The sequence below is a fragment of the Vombatus ursinus genome, unplaced genomic scaffold (genome assembly GCF_900497805.2).
Source record: "Vombatus ursinus unplaced genomic scaffold, bare-nosed wombat genome assembly UNPS02014874.1, whole genome shotgun sequence".
NCBI lineage: Eukaryota > Metazoa > Chordata > Mammalia > Diprotodontia > Vombatidae > Vombatus > Vombatus ursinus.
The window spans coordinates 15,644,854-15,660,212 of NW_020954652.1; the positions used below are offsets into that span (position 1 = coordinate 15,644,854).

General features: G+C 35.9%; 1 protein-coding gene across 5 annotated transcripts in view; it reads left to right on the plus strand.

Annotated features, from left to right (window-relative positions):
• PPP1R12A (protein phosphatase 1 regulatory subunit 12A) overlaps nt 1-9,278 on the plus strand; it is a 182,613-nt gene extending 173,335 nt beyond the window's left edge. For all 5 annotated transcript variants that reach the window (XM_027842495.1, XM_027842494.1, XM_027842491.1 and 2 more), the window contains 3 exons: nt 1,472-1,519; nt 4,752-4,802; nt 7,677-9,278. In XM_027842495.1, the coding sequence (XP_027698296.1) occupies nt 1,472-1,519; nt 4,752-4,802; nt 7,677-7,763 (186 nt within the window). In that variant the 3' untranslated portion in view covers nt 7,764-9,278. The remainder of the gene's footprint in view (nt 1-1,471; nt 1,520-4,751; nt 4,803-7,676) is intronic.
• The last annotated feature ends 6,081 nt before the right edge of the window (nt 9,279-15,359 follow it).

Here is a 15,359-nt window from a genome sequence, read left to right on the forward strand (position 1 = left end):
TGCCTCCCTAGATTGTTAACTCTTCATGAGCAAAACCTTTCTCTATCTATTTGTACTCCTGAGTTATTAAACCCGATGGTTCTTTCTAATTGTCAAATATAAAGTAAGTACTCCCATCAATCATTAGTCATTTATCCAGCATTTTGCATAGTGCCTGGCACATAGTAGGTATCAGTTAATTAAGCACCTACTATGTGCCAGCCCCCCCCCCCAAATCCCTGCCCTCAAATTGCTTAGTATCTAATGGACAAAGTCAACCCACAAAAGGAAGGTGAAGGGGGCAATGGGGAGGGAAAAAATAGGAAAGAAGTCAGTCAGAGAAGTCCCAAAGTAGAGCACAGAGGAAAATGAGGTGATCAAATGAATGTTGATTCATTGATAAATTAAATTGTAATTAATGTTGGTGTTTTCTCCATTGAATTTTTCTTGTTCCTTTTTTCCTCATTCTTGGTTTTATGCAATTTCTTCCTTTTCATATTTATTATTGGTCTTCCCTTTACCCTTCTTCCTTTTCCCCAGTTTCACTCTGGAGAAGTGGAATATTCCCATTGCAAACTCTTGAATATCTGTAACAATGCCTCAGGTGTGTTAAGGAGAGTACATAGTAGTTAAAATTATATAAATCCTTAAATCTTGTGAATATCTTTAGGTAGCAACACTATACCATCTATGGCAGTTTAGTTGTTTTCTTGGACTTCCACATGGAAATAAAACAGTTCAGTCAACATTTATTAAGCAAGGACCTTATATGATCAAAACACCATACTGTATTTGCATGTTAATAGGGAATTCTAGTAGTGGCAGTCTTTATAGTTATAAGAAATTTTCCTTTTGACTAAATTGTTTCTAAAACTAAAAGCTCTCAAAGTGTTGATGGGGGCAGGTCATAGGAACTGAGTAATAAGCCTCTGGAGGTCTAATGTGAGTCCTTAGGCCTGAAGGTGTCAACTGTGGGGCCAGATTAAAATGTGAGAGTTTGACACCATTCCTCTTCTTACTGATTTCATTGTACTTTTTAATATTTCCCTACCAACCTAGTTTTTTCTTCTTTGTTAATTCTTTATTCAGATGCTCCCCTCTACACAGACTTGTTAGGAGGATGAAATATTTGTAAAGTACCTAGCACCTGGTAAACATCATATAAATAAATATTAGTTGTTATTAACTATTATTATACCCAAAATCGAACAGAAGAAATAGTAACAGGAGTTATGAGAGGGAGGAGATTTTATTATCCCTGGTCACTTTCTTTCCACTACCCATCTAGAAAAAGAAAACGATCGTGTTGTTTGAATAAGTGTGTTGGGTCAATTTTTTTTTTCTTGTTTTAAGCTTTTTCAGATAATGTGCTTGGATTCCAGTAGTGCTGTCTTTTAATAGCGATTAGGGAAAAAGCATGATGGTGCTTTTCCCCTTAGCGTTTGCCTCTTCCGTTTCCTTCTTTTTATAACATATTAACTCTTCATTGCAGAGACAAGAAAGATTTGCAGACAGGTCACTTTTGGAAATGGAAAAAAGGGTAAGCTTCATATGTTTTGTTGAAATAAGAATCACTTTTTCCCTTGACTACCAATGGGATTAAATTTGAAGTTTATAAATCTTATAGATTCATTAACCCTTTAAAAGCCTTTAGTAATTTATAGTGTAAAATACCATGAAAGCTAAGTGATTTTTTTAAGAGGTTTTCCTCTTGATTCTAAAATGTGGATTGAAGATTTATTAAAATGTTATCATCTCATGCCATGTATTATATAGAGTAATGTACTTAAAGATATGTTCATTTTGATATAGTTTTGCTGTCTTCAAAATTAAAGCTCACTTTTTTACTCTCAAAGTCTTTTCCCTTAAACTATGTGCTTTGGGGGAAACAGCCTTTAAATCTTCCATTATGACTACTTTATGTTAAATTTTCATAAATATAAAGGGGAATTATTTTTAAATGTAAAATACAATTCTTCTAACTATAGCAGCTGTGTGTTCTCTTGATTTATAGATTCAGTAGCCAAGAACAGTGAATCTGGAAATTTTTCTCCTCCCTATTGTAGAAGCAAAATTATAAAAACAGAACAGTAAGAGTAGAAATAGTATTTTAATGTGTTTCATATGCAAAATTGTATCCTGTATATTAAAATAATTAATTACATTAGATTTCTAATTTTTAATAGTCATTCTAATAAAAATAATAATTTGAAATAAGTTGGAGATACAACTGTTTCATCAGGATACTTGATTAGTATTATATTATAGCTTAGCTTTCTGTGTTATTAGATTATTATAAATTTCTTATTAATGTTTAATATCCATTTTGTATCATTTCAGTATTTTAACTAACATTAAGTTTTATTTGTCTCTGAAACACAGTTGTAATAGAGTCATCTATTATATATTTGCCAATACTGGACAAGATGAGTAAAAAAGGCATATGGATATCTCAGGATAACAAATAATACAAAACCTATTTCTTTTTATGCCAATCACACAGACGCAAATTCACACTGTGACACAAACTCAAATCTCCTTCATATCCTGACCTCCTACTAAAAATGATCTATAAAATGTCAAGTTCTAATTTAGAAACGTTTTACATGATTGCTCATGTATAACCTATATCAGGTTGCTTACTGTCTGAGGGAAGGAAAGTTAGAATTTGGAACTCAAAACTTTTCATTAAAAAGAGCTAAGGTTAAAAATTATTTTTATTTGTAATTGGGAGGAAAATAAAATCTTATTTTTAAAAGTTGTTAAAATAAAATAAAATGTCGAGTTCACTCATAGATGTTCAGAAGCATCTTATCCATCCATCTCAGTTCATAGATAAGGATAAAATGGGGATATGACTTGCCCAAGGCAGCCCAGATAGAGGGAGGCAAGGCCAGGGTTTCCAATTCTCTCTCTCTCTCTCTCTCTCTCTCTCTCTTTTTTTTTTTTTTTTTTTTTTTGCTAGGCAGTGGGATTAAGTGACTTGCCCAGAGTCACACAGCTAGTGAGTGTTATATGTCTGCGGCTGTATTTGAACTCAGGTCCTCCTGACTCCAGGGCTGGTGCTCTATCCACTGTGCCACCCAGCTGACCCCTGGGTTTCCAATTCTTAACCTATTCTGCTCTACCTGCCAAGCTTGACCAGTCAATTGGAAGTCCCTTTAATTCACTTTGTCATTTCATTATTTGTCAGCTTATTTCAGTAGCTCCTTGATGTGGTCAGTGTTTCTTCCAGTGCAGGTCAGAACTCAGTCATGACTTATCATCATCTTGGATTCTTTGGTCTTCATAGAGGGTCTATCTCTCACACAGACTGCCTCACTTCAGGGCAGGGCTATTCTAATTATGACTGATATTTCCCTCTAATCAGCCTCCTTTGTAATTTAATTGTTTTCTATTTTATGTTTGGAAGGCATTATTCTGAGGAGTCCATAGGCTTCACTAGACTTCCCAAGGCAGGCATCCGTGACACAAAAAAAAGTTTCTGATCCCCAGCTCTAGGGGCTTTTAACACTTTTGTCAATGCAATACCACCTGATCTGTTACATGGAAATAACAAAACATGCTCAGTCTTGCCTCTAGGGTGGTTTTCAGAATATAAGAAATAAGATTTGTGAGAACTCAATGAAAAACATTGAGGTATCTAGATAATTGCAAAGAGATGATGGGCGTCTTTACCAGGAGCTGGTGATATTAATGTAATTTGTAGTTTATAAAGTTTTTGTGTATGAGGCGTTTCTTGAGCATATCCTATACTGAAATAATAAGTTGCTTGTAAGAATGTTTGTAGACTGCTAAAGTAGGTTTTAAAGATCAATTGAATAAAATCATAAAGACATTAACAATGGCAGTAAATAAACAAACGCTTTTACTAAATAAAGATTGACAGTAGTTACTAATTGGAAAAAGGTTGTCATAAAAAGAGCTTCAGTATGATTAAACTAAATTCAAATGGTTTATATCTGAAAGGTGACCGGCAAGAGTCAATATCTTCTGGGCGGTATGACCTAACCAAAGTTTTATAGCACATCAATTACTGCTGCTTGCTTTTTGCATAACACCTCAGTATGCTAACTCAAAAAACAAACCAATGCTCCCATAGTATACTGTATGCTGCTTTTGCATATCACTCTTTGAAAAAAAGATAACAAATATTGCAACTGCTTTTAAATTAGATTCACTGCGTTAATGCTACACAAAGAAATCAACTTTAGAAGTAAGCCCCTGCAATCTATATTATCACTTTGGAAAAATAATTGGACTGGAGATAAGAATAGCATAGACTTCTCAAATTTTCCAAGTACAGCATACATTTTATTCACATTTGCTTGTCTGCTTTTTTGCTTATACCACTTTGGCATAATTTGGGGGGGGTTCTTTTTGTGTGTGCACATGTGGGTTTTTTTTTTTTTTTTTTAACTGCCATATGAATTTCTTCATCTTTGGAGTGGTATAATCTGTTCTATGGTTTTACCTAAAGTTTACCTATGTAGCTTAAATGGATTTGGTATGAAGTACTGTGTCTATTAGCATTTCAATCTAATGAAAAGATTATCTGTTAATAGAAATATATTAAAAACAGGTCTTAATTTTGATTTTTTTCAAACTTTAGAAAGCTTTCTATACATCACTTGCATCACATCTTCTGTCTACACTGCTCCTGATTTGATTTTTTTAAAAATCTTGTATCACTATTTCACAGTATATATATAAAAGCTTTAAAAGTGTGATTATTTTGTCATTACTAATATTAGCACATTATTCAATCCTAGGAACGAAGAGCTCTAGAAAGAAGAATATCTGAAATGGAAGAAGAACTCAAAGTAAGTAAAGTATGCTACTTAAAATGAAATCAAGTTTAGGGCATATCATCATCGGAGTAACAACATTAAGCTGATGGTTCAGATTCTAGATTGCTCATGCCTTTTCTTCTCTTTCCTGCTGCCTCTTAGTTTGGAGCAGACCACTAAATGGCATTTTTACCACAGAAATAAGCTGAACAAGAAAATAAAACTCAGTCATTAAGTTTATAGTTTAACAATCCTTGTGAACTATGGGTGTGGAAAATAATGGTCACACAAGGTTTGGGAATTTTCAGTGGATTAACCATAAATCTGTTCTCCATTAGCATTGATAAGTCAAATTGTTCTATAGAACAATTATAGAAATTTTTCTTAAGTATTGAATGTAACATTAACTTTATTCTCAAAATATACTTCATTAGCTGAGGATTTCTCATATATTTGACCTAGGAAAAGTTACTTAGCTATGTATATCTTTAGGGAGAAAATCTCTAACCTGGCTTTTTTCTTTGAGGTTTTTAAGTACTGGTTTGTAATGGAATAAAAGGCGGGGGCGGGGGGGGATCACTAGAAATATAAGAAAGGATGTTCCACTTTTTTAAAAGATGAGCACTAGAAAGGTGGATAAGGACCCTGCATTACCCGTGGGAATAATTAAGAATAAAATAATAGTGTAGAAATATTTAAATTGCCGCTGAGGATACTTAATAGGTATGCTTAGCCTTCATTGTGCTGTTTTATGTAAAATTGGTATATTTGGTGCTTTTAGTTTTTAACTTCCAAATACAATATGTATTTTGGGTAATAAAATATAAAACAAAAAAAAATTTCAGAAACAAGATGTTTTGTCATTGTAGACTGAAGGGTTTTATAAGTGACTAATGATTTGCTTTTCCGAAGTATGCTTTAAGAATATATCCCCTTTCTAAAGATCTTAGCAAGACTTATTTCTAAGACAAATTTTTTTATTCCTCTCCTATACTTTCTTTGTACCTGTTATGCTATTTCTTCCCCTTCTATTCTCATTCATTTTTTCTTTATGTTCTGATTCCTGCAGAACCTACATCAAATAAAGCAGATTCAGACTCTGAGACAGTTACATGAGCGACTGGTGACTGAGAATAGGGCCTTGACCAGAGTGGTAGCCAAGCGATCAGGGACCTATAGGCAACTACAGGCTGTCGAGTTGTAATTTGTATTTGCCTCATTTCTTCTTGGTAGAGACAGGCAGGTGTTTTTTGTTCTAGTATTAGTGTGTTGGGCCCGCTTTTACAATTAATGCCTGTGTGTCTAAAGACTGTCATGTAACTGTTTTAATTATGCATGCTGCTTCTTGGAGTTTTTAGAGAGTGTTCACTAATTATACATGGCAACTGATAAGCTGCAGTCACATTAAAACAGTCACATCCATGCAGTCACATTAGTCAGGGAATGGTTTAAGAATCAAATTAAATATTTTTGTTTGTTGTATAAATATGTACTCCAGAATTACTCCTGATAGGTGTTTGAGGTTGCTAGGTTTGGGGTTTTGGTTTTTAATATCATAGTTATCTTTTATAGTGTCTTTTTAACAATCTTAAATGTGGGTTTTGAGTTGATAAGAGACATCCACATATATTTGTAATATATTAATAAGTTTAAATTAATAAGTCATAGTTACAGGATTTAAAGCTGAAAGGAACCCTAGAGATCATGTAGCCCAACCCTCTTGTCCCTCTAGTGCCCCCCCCCAAAGAAATTAATTAATGTTCTAACTCATTCACTTTCTGTGTTGTGCCTGTTTTCATCAAAAACTACATTTCTTAACAACTTTACCTTATTTAGTTGTTGTATGTTGAAGCTTTTCCTTATAATCAAACCTTTTTTCTCCCAAGGTTTGCCTGAAAATTCCATTCAGAATAATACTCTTACATTTCAAGTTGATAGGTAGTTTTTATCAATATTTGACTGTTATCTAGTGGAATAATGTAGTAGACGTAAGAACTTGGGAAGGTGTAATTTCTCAGTGGTGAGAATAGTGTTTGTCATTGGGGAAATCAGTGAGAATTATGTTTGCACTTCCCGAAAATGAATTACTCTGGTGTTCCTAAGTCTAACTTGTTTCTCCCTTGCCTTGTTCCCTCAAAAGAAAATCATATGGCTCGAGCCCCATTGCCTTTTTATAGTTGACATTGGTAGTGCCACACCATGAATAATTCTTGATATTTACTTTATTCTCTTTTCCACTCTCCTCTCAAATTTATTTCTATAAGAAGAGTTTCTGTGGGATTTTCTCCATTTTCATCTATTCTGAGCAATTCTAGAAAGCATTCGCCCCGTTGTGCATATTTTGGTCTTATTATTGAAGATATTATTTTTAAATGTTATATTTTCCCAAAAAGAGGTAGTAAACTGAGCATGCTGTGCACACACACGTACACACGATGCAAAGTGCATTAGAGTTTATAAGAAATAAAAAAATTTAATATTTTGTTGAAAACCAGAAAGCTGTTTCCTAGTTGGACTTCTAAGATGATGTCTTCTAATAGTAATAGAACATAGTATGAGTATAGACTGGATCTTAATCTTGATGCCAAAATGAATCTTGTAAATTTCACTCCCTGCCTTTAGGGAACCTGATTGAGTTTTTATTAAACAAATTAGAGATTTCTTCACAAAAATGAGTGACTTTTTCATGCTGTCCTCCTGTTCCATCTGATTTAGCCACTGAAAATATATTTAACTGACACAGCTTGCTTTTTGTTTGTGGTGAAAGTATAACATTTGTCAAAAGAGCAATTTGTTAAAATACCTAGAGAGCAGTATTGGCTGTTGCATTGAGATCTTACCCCATTGTTTCATTTCTCCATTTTCTACAGTTAACCTGGGCTTCCTTTTTTTTTTTTTTAATTTCAGATGCTACCAGACCTCAAAGCAGACAACCAGAGGCTAAAAGATGAAAATGGGGCCTTGATCAGAGTTATAAGCAAACTTTCCAAATAAAAGAAAGCAGCAAGTAATGATATTGCACATACTAATAACCCCAGTGGACCATGGTTGGCAGTCACTGGATTCATAGGGAAAGAATCCTTCAAGACTGTCATTTTCAAATATCCTGCCAAATGCCCTCTTACCTATGGGTTATTTTATGGGGTTTTTTTTGGTTTTGGTTTTGTCTTTTTGGTTTTGCTTCATTTTTGCACCAAGACCATTGTTTCATGTTAATGCAGCTGCTGAGAAGATGACAATGACTGAGAAATCTTGTTTACAGCTACAACATACATAAGGAAAGTGTTCAAGGCCAGATACGCCTCAGATATTTAACCAGTAAGCCTTAGTTGTACAGAAACACTTTTGCATCAACAAAAGCTTTCAGCTCTCACAGAAGACAGTTACTCAACATATTTTTTTTTGATGTTGTGCCACAGCTTCCAATTTTCTTATATTCCATTTTTTGTTGTTTTAAATCTTAAGTTTGGCTTTGTCTTTTTCCCTTCTAACTATTCATGTGCCAGACTTCCTCCAACCCTTTTGTACAGTGTTTTCACAGCTTCGTCATTTACAAAGAACACGTCTTCTAAAGTACATCTTTGTATAGTGATGTAGTGTTTGTGTTGTTTAACCACCTAGAACAGAAATCCTAGGTGGAACATTTGCTTTCACTGTTTGTGCAATATGCATTTATTTCTTACATGAATGCTTTAATGTCAGTTCAAATTAGAATTCCACATATCCTATTTTCTGCTTTCATTGGTCATGTTTATTGTTTGGGGTTTGTTTTGGGGTTTTTTGTTTTGTTTTGTTTTTTTTAATTGTAGAGTAAGATGTTGAATACTGTAATCTTCACGTTTTATTTTAGCAGGTACTGAGTGATGCTGTATATATCAATAAGTGTACTGTTTGGATTTTTAAACTACCACATGGCATGCTTGACTTACTTCATTATTGCAAATGTCTGTTCATGCAAAGTAGGCTACTCCAGAATAGTGTTAAAATTTGCAAACTTTGTGGTATCAAGAATTTAAATATTATGCATTTTATGGAGTCCTATCTTTACAAAAGGTTTCTACTGTAAAGTAATTTTCTTTCCAATTTTCATTTGATAGTGTTCACCATAATTAAAGTTGCTTAAATATAATTGCTTTCACTACATTTCACATACCTGTATTTATCTGAGTGCTGTCCGAAACTGTTGTGCTAGCCAAAGTAATGTTATTAAATCATTTCCAAACCTAATCCATTACTCATATTAATGTTTATATGCACTGTTATTGCCATGTGAAGGGGCATCTAATTTGATACCACCACCATCATGTCAGACCATTTTGTACATTTCAGTGGCCTTTTTCAAAAAAACAAAAACAAACAAAAAAAGCAAAGATGTCTTTTGTTAAGAGACAAATAGCTTTTATATTTTCATTTAACCGTGTGAAAAAATGACATCTTACTGGCACATAATCTGTCTCCTAAAACCACTGAACAGTTCAGCCATTAAAATAAATTGTACATTGTAAAGCTTGAAGTAGCTGTTGTATTATTGATTATATTGTATACTATATTAAATGTGAATTTGTACCCCTTCATTTAAAAAGGTCATCGTGTTCAACTGCCTAATTTAGGTTATTTGGGGGGTGGGAGGGTATTTTGGTTAGCAGGACATTAAGTCTTTCTGTTGATTGGTTTTATGAAGATACAAGGTTATGCTCTTACTACCAAGCTCAGGATTCTTGATTTTTAAAGGTACAAGGATAGTTTTGGGATCTTTCTTTTGTCATAATTGAACTGTATGAAAGGTGGGTCTGAATATAGAGACTTTCCATGGTCTGAGGTAAAATATGCAGATAACTGATCAGTTTGAATGGCTGCAACCTGTTAATGGTGTTGCACAACAGTTGGGCATGCTGAGAATTATATTTCGTGATGTTTGGGTGCCTGTGAAGAATGATTAAATGCGTGTTTCTAATATTTTAGTGTTTTGTATTTAGGTTATTTATTCTTTGTATCTAAAACTGAACGGCTACTGTGCTATATTGATTTTATTGGTAGTATTGCGCAGACTTTGTTTCTGCATGAAACTAGTTGCAAAACCCACTATTTTGGAAAAAATGTATTTTGACATATACAAATAAAATAAATAAAACTATTTTAAATGTCTGAAACTTTTCTGAAGGCATGTTAAATTCTGTTTTGAGTTTAATATTTAAAGCCTGATTGGGCATTTTTTCCCTACTAACTACTTTATTTGGATCCATGTTAGGAGTTTTTTTTGGTTATTGAGCTATTTTTGGCTTGGGGCTTTTTGGGTTGTGGGTTTTTTTATTTGTTTGTTTTTGTTTTGGTCAGACCTGTGATAGCATTGGTATAGGGAACTTCCAGTGAGGTAACTTGTTCATCCCATTCAAATTGTCGACTTTTTGCTATTTATGGCCTTATAAAATGGCCCGGGGGAGGGAGCTGTGATTTACAGGTTAAGTAACTTAACCCTGGATCCCACAGTCATTTCTGTGTCAGAAATAGGACTTGAAAAGCTAAGTTTTCCTCTCTTTAAGGCCTACTCTCTATCCATTATGGTTGCCAGGTTATTTTCAAAAATGGTAAATTGGACTTCATTGTACATACATATGTAATTGTAATAGTAATTGTTATATCTATGCAATCCACATACCAATTTGGGAAAATGTTTGTGTTTTATGTATGTCGGTCTATATGCAGAATCTGATAATTAGGTTGGGCTTTTTTGTGATTATCTTCTAATTAGGATACAGGAATGAATTTCCTAAGTGAACCACTTTAGAACACAAGAAATCATAAATGGCTTCTAATATTTTTATTAGGCTCATTCATTATAGTTGTAAACACAGAAGTATAAAAATCTGTACAGGAGACAGTTCTATTATGGATAGTCTGTCCATACCAGATACAACACTGATTAAAATATGTTGGAAATTATATCGTTCTCCACTGGATCTTTGATCTCATCCATCAGTGTATCTCTCTGACACTGCAAATCACAGCCCTATATCTTCCAAGTCAGTGGGATTGGAGACCATGTCCAGCAAGAGGGAAGCCTTCCTCAAGTGCTTTTGACATCCTGAGGCTATCAGTGGGACATATGGACTGTCCATCCCTTGCTTACCTTAATTCTTCCTTTGCAACCAACTTCTCTGTAAATCCTTATTTGAAATGTGTTGTGTCCTGTTTGTGTCCAGCAAGTGGTTTTCCATTGCCCTTTCTCTAATCCTCACTTTCAGTTTTTTAGAACCTGTGATGTTTCATGACTCACAGCCAGAATCACCAGAATCAGCATCATCAGAATAATTTTTTAGACTGTATAAAGCCTAATTCTGGTTGTATTATTTATAATTGACTGAGTGAAAATTCTGCACCTAGATCTACAACAGATGATATTGGTGACCAGCATTCTAGCTCTCTAGGCTAAAGAAGAATTTTTTTAACCTATATGAAAACACAAGTGATAGTGGATACTGCAAGCACCTTCGCTATCACATTTGTTCTAGATTGGGCAACTAATCATTAAAAGGGATGCATCTAGACCAAAATGAAATATTTCTATATTCTTACTTGTTTAGGACTTTTGAAGTTGTCATAAATGAAGGACAGTAACCAACCAACAACCCTTAAGTAAATTAAAAAGAAACTGAACCAACTCTTCATTACCGACTGGACCAAAAGGTTCTGCCTTTGCCCATTCCTCATCTACTTCTATTATCAGTATTCAATGTTAACACATATATATATATTCATATTAGCTTAAGCAGAGTAGGATTATGAGCACGGCATATCTGCAACTTGTGTATCTTCCAAAATCAAACAAGGGAATTCTAGATTATATGGAGCAGTCCAGATAATATAATTAATAATGATTAAATCACAAATTTGGAGCTGTGTGGGTCCCTCGAGATCATCTAGTCCAGACCCCTTTATTTTAGAGATGAGGGAACAGGCTGAGAGGTGGAAGTGACTTACGCAAGGCCAAACCAGTAATGAAAGACAGCCAGGATCTGAATTGTCTTCTGACTCCAAATCCAGTCATCTTTTCCACTGTAGAAAGTATTTCTTGCTATTTCTACACAATATTAAAAATATGTATGTGTGTGTATACACACACACACACAGGGCCAAATCCAGTTTTCTGTTTCTCTACTTTGAAAGGATGTATAATTTGTAATTTCTTGCATATTTTATGCCAGATATAGGCTTGATATTACATCACCAACAAAGGAAATGTTGGAAAGGTAACCAAATTTATGTCCAGTTGCCAGAGTTTGCTTAGAAATCATCTAGTTTAAATTTTTAGAAAATAAGAAAACAGGCCTAGACAGATTAGGTGATTTACCCAAAGGTCACACAGTAAATAGAACCAGCATTTTGGAACCCACAAGGAAGAGTCTAGCCAAGATGACAATGGGAGGAAACAATATAGCTCAGCTCTACCCAATAACTGCTCCACAAAAATAGAGAAATTACCAGAACAAGGTTCTGATCAGGAAATCCAAAAAAAAATAGTCACTTTTCCAGCCTAGATTGGCATAGGGAAAAAGAAATGTGTGGACCCTGGTCTGGCTAATTGCATGCTACACAGAGGTCTAACCAAGAGCATAGCACACCCATAGCTGTTCACCAGGATAAGAAGACACCGATTTCGTCAGAGGGGGCTGACTTTTTTCAAGAAATGGGAACAGATGTCAATGGACAGTTCTGTCACATGTCAAGCAGGTAATGAGAGGCCCTTTTTGCAAGATGTACTGGAAACAATTTTCATGCTGTAGGTAAAAGTGTGGACTTACTGGTGTTTCCAGTGATGGAATTCCTTGTGGACCGAGACTAGGATCTGTACCCAGAAGTGGAGGACATGGTCAAGGAGCAGTTGACTGCATGCTGAGCAAGCATCTGTTATGTGGCTTTGACCCCAAGAGGAGAACCAAGGTCTCAGATCCAGCTCCTAGCCTATTCTGAAGCATACAGTAGAATGGCCAGGACAGGAAAACCAGACAAAAGGAGAGTCTGTGGGTCAGTCAATCAAATCCTAAAGAACTTTCCAACTGGCTGACAATGGCTGAGTCCAGCAGCAGTCTACTAAAGTTCCAACCAGGGGTAGTAATCCCTGAGGAGTGTTGCTCAGATCCTAACCCAGGTTGGGAACTACAGAGCTCAGACAAGGGGGCAATGCTCAGGCTTTGCCCTAGATCAGACTGGTTTCAACTCACCAAAATCTTGCGTGTCTCTAGGCTCCGAGCTGTCTCTGAAATCCTTTAAAAACGTAGCAATCAAATCCTTTACAAAGGAGCAGAAAAACCCAAGAGGAGAGAAAATAGGACCAAGCATGGTCTAGAATTCCTAAAATTCCCTGCAGAAGGGTACAGAGCCTAGACCTAACAAAAAGCCCAAACTCTAGAAATAAGCCTGGAAGAATGAGCACACAAAGAATCCCACCATAAAAAGGAGTTATGGTTCATAGACCTGTCAAAACACAAACTGAGAGGAAGAGAATGACTCTAAAACATCTACAAACAAAGCCTCAAAAACAAACAAACAAAAAAAAAAAATACAACCCAGCTTGGACACAAGTTCAGCTAGAATTCCTGGAAGAAAAGAAGCAGGAGTTTTTCAACGGTTTTTTTTTTTAATAAATTAAGAGCATAGAGGAGAAACAAATATGAAAAAAAATGAGAATACTAGAACAAATTGGAAAAGAAATAAGAACTATGGAAAAAAAAATATTGAAAGAATTTACAGCTTGATACATAAGGTACAAAACCTTACCCCAGTAACAAACTCCCTGAAAGTTGGAATGAACCAAATAAAAGCTAATGACTATGAGAATCCAAGCATTGGCGGTGGTCAGAGAAATGAGTCCTTACTCCCCAGGAAAAAAAAAAGCTCTTAGATTTGGCAATTAAGAGACTGTTAGTAACTTGGGAGAAAGCAGTTTCAGTTGAATGATGAGGTGGGAAGCCAGATTGTAGAGTTAGGAAGGGAGTGAGAGGAAAGAAGCAGAGGCACTTGAAGCATTTCACTAGTTTAGCCACAAAAGGGAGGAGAGAGCAGGGCTGGATGAGAATGAGGGAGACAGACACGAACGTGTTTACAGGCAGTAGGGAAGCGGCCAGCAGACGAGGCAAGATTGCAGATAAATCAGAATGGGGATGATAGAAGAGCTGATAGGCTGGCAAAGATGGGATAGAATGGAATCACTTTGCATGTAGAAGGGTTTGCCTTAGCAAGAAGAAGGGCCACTTCTTTGTGAGACGGATGAAGGAGGAGATGATGGCAGAAGATGTCTAGGAAAGGTGAATTGAGCGGAGGGAGCTCTTGGCAAATTGCCTCAGTTTTTTGAATAAGATATGAGATCAATTTTCAGCTGAGACTGGGAAGTTTGAGGAAAGATGATAAAGTTTGGAAAAGCTGTTGTGAGTAGGTTAGTGAATCAATTAGGGAGATGAAAGAGTTGCTTTAATGCAGCAAGAGCCTAGTTGAGATTACAAACAAATGGCTGTAGAGGATCCAGGCAGTATGGTTTCATGATTTTCTCCAGTTTTTTTTTGTTCAGTCATTTCTGTCGTGTCCTATTCTTCGAAACCCCATTTGGGATTTTCTTGGCAAAGATACTGGAGTGGTTTGCCATTTCCTTCTCTGGTTCATTTTACAGATAAGCCTAGCACTCTCTCCATTGTACTACCTAGCTTCCCATCAACACCATTCCCCAGCTTTATTAGCCTTCAGCATAAGTAGCAGTAAAGGCAGTGGGTGGTGAAAGTATTCTAGGGCTGAAGCTAAGGGGGCAAGGAATTCAAGAGGCAAGGACAGTGTAGAATTGGGCCAATATACTAAGGGGTGAAGACGTAGGAGGAGAGAGAGTTTATCCAGTACAGGGCCTGGGAAAGAATTGAGGGACTGAAGGAGTGGAAATGACAGTGAGAACCAAGAACCGGGTTTTTGCAGTTGCAAAGCAGAGAGATGGGATGACAACAGATTGTGATCTGATAAGAATTTCAGAGTTTATTAACATAGAAGTGGTGCATTTGTGAGTTATGGCAAGCTCAGGAGTATGACCATCTATGTGTAACTGCATAGATTGTGTGTGACATTGAGGGGAAGGGTTACATTAAGGGGATATGGACTACGGGAACACAGCAGTGGAGGATTCAGAACAAGGTCGTATAATGAGTTGGACGGGGGGAGGGGTCTAGGATCACTGAGATGGACAGCATATGACTGGGTGGGAGTTTGTAAATCGTTGGCAATTGAGTTCATAAGGATTATTAACATCACTAGGAGTTTGCCCTGGGTGGTGCCCTCTCAGGGTATGGAGGAATCACTGAGGGGAGCTGATGGAATAGTGTTTCTCTTCTATCCCTGCAAGAAGGCCAAGCCAGAATATTGGAGAAGGGAACAGAAAGGAATGGTGTCTCCCCATCTCTTGAAAGTGGGAAGGGTCCTTTGTGAATAGGAAGAAGACAGGGACACAAAATGCAAAAGATCTACACAAAAGACTCACAAGTTATGCATTGACAAAAATTTAAACATACAGCAGTAACTTAAAACTGCAATTATACACCCCTGAAAGAGGGCTACTTG